Here is a 6,949-nt window from a genome sequence, read left to right as displayed (position 1 = left end):
AGAAAGACAAAGAAAGAAGAAAGAGAGAAAGAAAGAGAGGAAGGAAGGAAGGAAGGAAAGAGAGAGAGGGAAAGGGCAATGAACATTCTCAACCATGAAACTATCTAAGAAATAGTACAAACCCGAGACTTTGCTGGGGGAAAATATGCTTTAAATTATACCCGTAAAATCAAACCAATAAAGAAATTAATGGAAAATATGGATGACTCAGATCATTTTTATTCAAAAAAGTGAGAGCCAAAATCATCTTCACTCACACAACTTACTGTCTACATTTATTTACATGACTTCATTGTTCCACTGTTGTCATCGATATAACTCTACTCTTCCAGGAAACTCTTGCTCAGAAAGTCAGAAGTTGAAAATAACTTTTTTGTTAATTCCAGGAATTTCATGAAAGACACAGCAACTCTTCAATAAAAAGCATAAACAAGAGTTTACATCTCCAGGCTCTCTAAACCCCTCATCTCAAAATCTACCAGTGTTAAACTGTTTTACCACGTCCTTACCGAATTCTAAGCAAGTCCCCATCTTAAAAGCCCAGTCTTAACCTAGACTTTAAATCACTCATAACTATAACCTGACTTTGGCCCATTTCCTTTGTGGGCCAAGTGATACCAAGACACCATCAATACAGTGCTCCTCTTACCATGGTAAGAATAAATTCAGCTTTGTCTTATCATTGCTTTGGTAACATTTCTAGTGAAGCTAGCATTCAACAAAAGTCAAAACTGGAAAGTAAAAAAGCAACATAAATCAAGATAAGAAAATACATGAAAACCCAAGCATACCTCAAAAGATCAGAATAGGGAGGAGGAGTATGGTGTATAACAGCACAAGGCAAATAAGACTATGAAGACCAGCCGGGCGCAGTGGCTCACGCCTGTAATCCCACCACTTTGGGAGGACGGGGCAGACGGATCACAAGGTCAGGAGATAGAGACCATCCTGGCTAACACAGTGAAACTCCATCTGTACTGAAAATACAAAAAATTAGCCAGGAGTGGTGGCACACACCTGTAGTCCCAGCTACTCGGGAGGCTGAGGCAAGAGAATCACTTGAACCCAGGAGGCAGAGGTTGCAGTGAGCCGAGATGCACTCCAGCTTGGGCGACAGAGCAAGACTCCATCTCCCGCGCCCCCCAAAAAAAGACTATGAAGACAAAGATCCTGGTCTGGTCAATGTCTGACATGGACCTGCTCCCTTAAGAATATGGTCCTGCCAGATCTGGTGGCTCACACCTGTAATCCCAGCACTTTGAGAGGCCAAGGCAGGAGGATTACTTAAGCCCAGGAGTTCAAAACCAGCCTGGGCAATATAGTGAGACCCCATCTCTATGAAAAGTAAACAAAGTTGCCAGGCATAGTGGCATACACCTGTAGTCCCAGCTACCCAGAAGGCTGAGGCGGGAGGATCACTTGAGGTAGGAGATCAAGGTTGCAGTGAGCTGTGATCATGCCACTGCACTCCAGCCTGGGCAGAGCAAGACCCTGTCTCAAAAATTTAAAAATAATAATAATATGGTCCTAAGACATAGCTATTGCATTCCTACTTGAGGGACTAAGGAACAAAGACCAGTATTATATCTTTGCCTTCTATTTTGAGGAGTTATTTATCAAAAGTATAGATCAAGGACTGTCTACTTCAGAAGCATATTCTATCCTGGGCCCTATCCTTAATCAGAATCTCTGGGAAGAGGTATGGAAATTAGCATATTTAATAAGCCATGCCCTTTAATAAACTCTTACACCAATGTCAGAGAATCACTGAGCAAAATGTCCAATCATCATATTAAATTACCCTTTTCAACACTGGGCATCTAATTAAAACAGCTGAGTGCTTCTGGATGGAATAGATAGTGGTAAGGTAATTCAGTAAATCAAATGCTAAAACTTTTTCTCCCTGAATCCAGCCCCTCTTCTCAAGTTCATGGACTGCATTCCCCATCCACCCTCCCCTTACTGTATAAGTTGACTGATTAGATAGCAATATTACTAGTAAGGCACAGCAACCTGACTTCTTCTTTGTAGCATTTATCACAACTGTAATGTCTTTCATTGTTCCATTATTGGCTTAAACTCTATTTTCCCTGCAGGATAGTAATCTCTATTAGCAGAGGGAACAAGTCTGTCTTATACACAGTCATAGCTCCAAATCCTACCACAGTGCTAAGACATGATAGATCTTCAGTAAATAGCTGTTCAATTAATTAAGAAAATCATGGAAAATATCAGTCAAATACAGTGATTTCAGTTCTACTGACATCGATGGTGAGACATTCTCTCTCTAATAATAATCAGTCAACAAGTTGTATTGTTTCCTAGGATCACTCCGTGAAAATAAAATAAAGCCATCGGCATGAAAGAGAAAGTCTGGGTAGGAATTAGAACAATGGAAAGAGTAAATGGTTTGGAACCTTATGGGAACATTTTAAAATCCAAGATAATACATTTGTGTAACCTCAGGCTCTCTGTGAAACCTCAGGCAAGCTGATCCTTCTGAGATCCCCGTTGTCAGTGAATTGGATGTTATATTAGCTACTTCACTGACTTGTGGGTTAGATGGATTGACAGACTATGACCCATGGGCCAAATCTGGCCTGTAACCTGTTCCTGTACAATCTGGGAGCTAAGAATGGTTTTTACACTTTTTTTCAAAAGAATTAACCTATTTTATTTGACATGTAGTAGATAGTCAAAAAGCAGGTCCATATATTTAGTTTTCTGATATCCTAATGTATTTCCACAAACCTTTTAAGTCTACAATTTTATACAGTTTTCCATCAGGGAAGCAAGATACATATAATTTTTTTGTATTTAACTAATTAACGGTTTTAAGAGGGTTTAGTCTCTAAATCAGTAACAATTTGGTCATAACACCATACAAACATTTAAATATTCAGGAAAGAGATTTTTAAGATTATCGCTTAGTCTTATAAAGTGGTGAATTTTAACCAAATTGATACCTCTGTATTCTTATTTATGTTTCCTGTACTCTTACATCACACTGCTTGGCAAGTAATGTAAGTTTTGATGTAATTTAAAAATTCAAGTAGGTGTAAACAAATTCTAATTTGTTAAACAATTCATATATTCCCCTTTAGTTACTACACTACCTCAGGATTAATTCTCCTTAAAAAAGTAATCATCCCACGTAGAAAAAACAGCAGAGCTTCATCTCTTCCTTAAATATTTTCGAGTACTATAAGAATACAAATCCATAAAAACCTGATTAAAATTTGACATTTCGTCTTGCTTTACTAATTATGGAATAATAGAAAGATGTAAAAACATGTTCCTTAATATTTATATTCTTAACAGAGAAATATAAAGAAATACTGCAATTATGGTTATGGGCTATGTTCTAGCCTCTTCAAGTACAGGACACAACTATGGTTCCTACCAGTAAGGAGAAATGAATAATCAATCAATCTTACATAACACAAAAGAAAGATGAGAGGCACAAAAAGACAAACTGACTTTGGCTTTTAAGAACCTAATGTTAACCCTGAAATGCCACATTCAATAACACAACAACAAAACAAAAGATTACAGCAGCAAGCCACCACTTCACACAGTATTAAGAATTCTGAAATATGTAATAGCCTTCCTCCCACCTCCCACTCAATCTACTGGGTCATCTTTTTGCTTTTCCTGCTTTTTCACTGCAGACAGTTCAAGGCTTGCCCACTGCATCGGTTCAGCTTTTCTCATAGTGATCTCAATCTTTGTTGCAGTTGTAGTTACATAACTTCACTTTACATCAGTCACACCCCATATTTTCACATTTTGATCAAATTCCTTCTCTCCTTCAAATACAATGTGCACATTTAACAATGTGCTATGGGCTTCTACTCGACTAACTTCTGGAAGTGAATCTTTAGCATATACTGAAATGGTAACTTCACCTCCAGTCTGATGCCAGTTATGTGTACATGGAACAACTTTTTTCCCAGCATCCTTTTTAGTCCACATGTGTTTCCCTGTTGTACAGCCCTCTTGGGCTAAGAATGTATTAAAGTCAGAAGATTTTCTTCTACAACAGCTTAGGTATTTCATCCCCTCATGGAAAATAGGTACTCCAGATTGATATACACAGACTTCTTCTAGACTTTCTAGACACCTATATGTCTTTGAACACCCTCCATTCTTACATGAGGTCCCAACCTTAATTTCATCATTGTCTTCTTCTTTCTTATCTTCGTCATTCCCTGATGACAGTTTGTCAAGTGCTTGTTTTAGAAAGGCAGATATTTTTAATTCCAAATTTGTCATTGGTTCATCTGGGCTTGGCATTTTTATTGCTTCTACTAACTTAGGAGCTTGAATGATGTGTTCTGAAATTTGGGTTTCAATTCAGATAGTTCCTTCTTCTCAGTAGTCTTGACTTCAGGTTTGACTGGCTCAGGTGGCTTCTCACTATTATGTCTACCTTATGTATAGCCTACAATGCTTAAAAATCAGAAAAATCCATTGTTCTTCTCTTACAGCAAGGCCAACCCTTTAATGCATCGTGAAAGACTGGGACACCTGGGTGGTATGTGCAAGTATCATCAGAATTGGTCTCAGGATCGAAGCACTGACCGCAGCCCCAGTTGTAGCACAGCAAGGCCATTTTCTTTTCCCACCATCACAGGCAAGGCCCAAACACTGGGAACGGCAAGAGGATGTGTTAGCCACTCCCGTGTCGCTAGCACTAGTCTGACGACTGAGGAGACTGCCAGCTTCCGGACTACACAATTTTTTTTTTTAAATAGAGACGAGGTTTCACCATGTTGGCCAGGCTGGTCTTGAACTCCTGACCTCAGGTGTTCTGCCTGCCTCACCCTCCCAAAGTGCTGGGATTACAGGCATGAGTCACCATGCCCGGCTAGTTTTCACACTTTTAAAGCATTCAGAAGAAGAAGGAAAAGGAGGAGGACATAAAGGCCGAGGAGGAAAATGAGGTACAGTTTATGAGGCCTGCAGAGTCTAAAATTCTATCATCTTGTCCTTTACGGAAACAGTTTATTGATCTAATGATGATAAAAGGCTAGAGAGTGGATATAGGTAGTTGGCATAGGATAGTGAAGGTGCTAACTCAAAGCAAATTGGTTTTGATGGTCTTTATTAACAAGTATAAAGAAAAATATTCACTAGGTCAATAAATGCATACCAAGTGCCAGAGAAGGTGTTTTCTCCAATAACAAAATCTCCTCCAGAAAAGTAGCTGTAATTGGAGTCACCAACAGGTTAAGTTTACAGTGATCCAATGTTTTTCTCCAAGCTCTGGCTGTCTTCTCAACAGGCTGAAGATACAAATTAAGAGGGGACGTGGTATGAATCATCGTCCCTGATTCTGCCAAGTCCTCAAAGACTCTGATTTCTCTAATCAAGTCAATGCTGTCATAAAACAATTCAGTGAATATAAGTTAGGTGACCAACTCATCCCAGTTTACCTAGGACTTACTCAGTTTTAGCATCTGAAGAACCCCCTCAGTCCTAGACAAGCAAGGGTGGTTACTCACCCTAATATACTGAGTATAAAGGAATGACTTCACTGCTTCCAGATGAGCTGGAGAACTTCAGGGAAAAAAATTGTAAGCTCAGGATTTTACATTCCCCACCTAAAGGGAAAGGACCTGAAGCTGTCTATGACTGCTCAAAATGAAAGTTTTGCCTTATATGGGAATTGGATTACAGGTGTCTGCAGATGATAAGTAACTGCTTTGCCATTACATGCTATAAACAAGTGTCCTTCTTACCAATGCAAACACAGTTATTACTGCCGATCAATTTAATCTCATCCAAGAACCAATTCCAGATAATCCAGAACCAATTCACAATAACCATCCTTAAGATTTTGTTCTCATAGAACCATTACAAACCTCAACTTCTAGAACCATCAGCGTTCAGTTAGAGAATCAGAACCTCCATAAGTGACATAAAATGGGGAATTTATTAAGGAATTAGACGTTACACAATTCTAGGAGTTGGTGGTGCCACAGGATACATTCAAAAGCAGAAAACACAATTGTACTGCTTTAAGAGTAAACTCATTCATTCCAGGTTAAACGCAGCAATTTAGTTTGTCATGTTCTGCCTTTCTCCCAGAGATGGCAGAGAAGGTCCTGAAGAAGGGTCATGGCAAAGAGTAGTGGTGAGAAATATGGAGTTGGGGGTAAAGGGGAGATAACTGATTGTCCCTTCATATCCTGGACCCTACACTCTGCTGCCATCTAGTGAGATTATGATCGCACTCGGTGCTCAGAAAACAGTCCACACAAGCATTCACTGAGTTCCTTCCCTTCCCACACATCTCTGGTCTTACGGTCCACACCTTTTTCCTCTATGTGTCTCTCATCAAGAATATGAGACTTTCGCAGGTCTACCAAGACTCTCTGTCTCTCTCTCTCTCCTAAAACTGTTCCCTTCTCAAGGACATGGGAAAAACTGGCAGCTCTTCCATGCCGTCCCTCAGGGCAATCAAAATTACAACAGACCATTTACCCTTTGACACTGTGTTTTATGGTCCTTCTTTCTTAGTGGCATCGGATCCTCATGATATCATGAAACACCTCCTTGTGTGGCTTCAGGCAGAAATCGATTACAGGACAGATGCTCATACTTCCTGGGATTCTATCCCCCTCCTTCAGAGAGCACACAGGGCTCCTCCTCAGAAACTTCACATATGTTCAGCTCTATCTCTACCTCACCAACCCCTCTCCCTTTTCCAGACCACACAAGGTTTATGGTTTGTGTTTTGTCTTTTCTTGTTTGTTTTTGCTAGATTCATGTTTCACAATTTTGGTGGAATATTCTAGCTCTTCTGTACAGATGGAAAAGACTATCACGTTACTAATGTGTATGAGCAGGCAAGGCTGGAGCGTTCTCTACAGACACGGTCATGGTGTCGAGGCAGCTGCTAGAGCTCTGCTGACAGACTGGTGTCGTATCCTTTGACATCATG

At 39.8% G+C, this 6,949-nt stretch overlaps 1 protein-coding gene across 1 annotated transcript; it reads right to left on the bottom strand.

The window, feature by feature from the left end:
- Nucleotides 1-3,265: 3,265 nt before the first annotated feature.
- On the bottom strand, nt 3,266-4,726 carry LOC105537909 (cysteine and histidine-rich domain-containing protein 1-like). Its single transcript, XM_011977599.1, is given in 3 exon segments — nt 3,266-4,340; nt 4,343-4,444; nt 4,501-4,726. Coding segments are annotated over 3 exon segments (933 nt in total). The 5' UTR covers nt 4,616-4,726; the 3' UTR covers nt 3,266-3,624.
- Between the last annotated feature and the right edge of the window lie 2,223 nt (nt 4,727-6,949).

Source organism: Mandrillus leucophaeus, unplaced genomic scaffold (genome assembly GCF_000951045.1).
Source record: "Mandrillus leucophaeus isolate KB7577 unplaced genomic scaffold, Mleu.le_1.0 Scaffold103, whole genome shotgun sequence".
Classification (NCBI taxonomy): domain Eukaryota; kingdom Metazoa; phylum Chordata; class Mammalia; order Primates; family Cercopithecidae; genus Mandrillus; species Mandrillus leucophaeus.
Note: the sequence above shows the minus strand (reverse complement) of the source record. Positions and strands in the feature narration are given on the sequence as shown.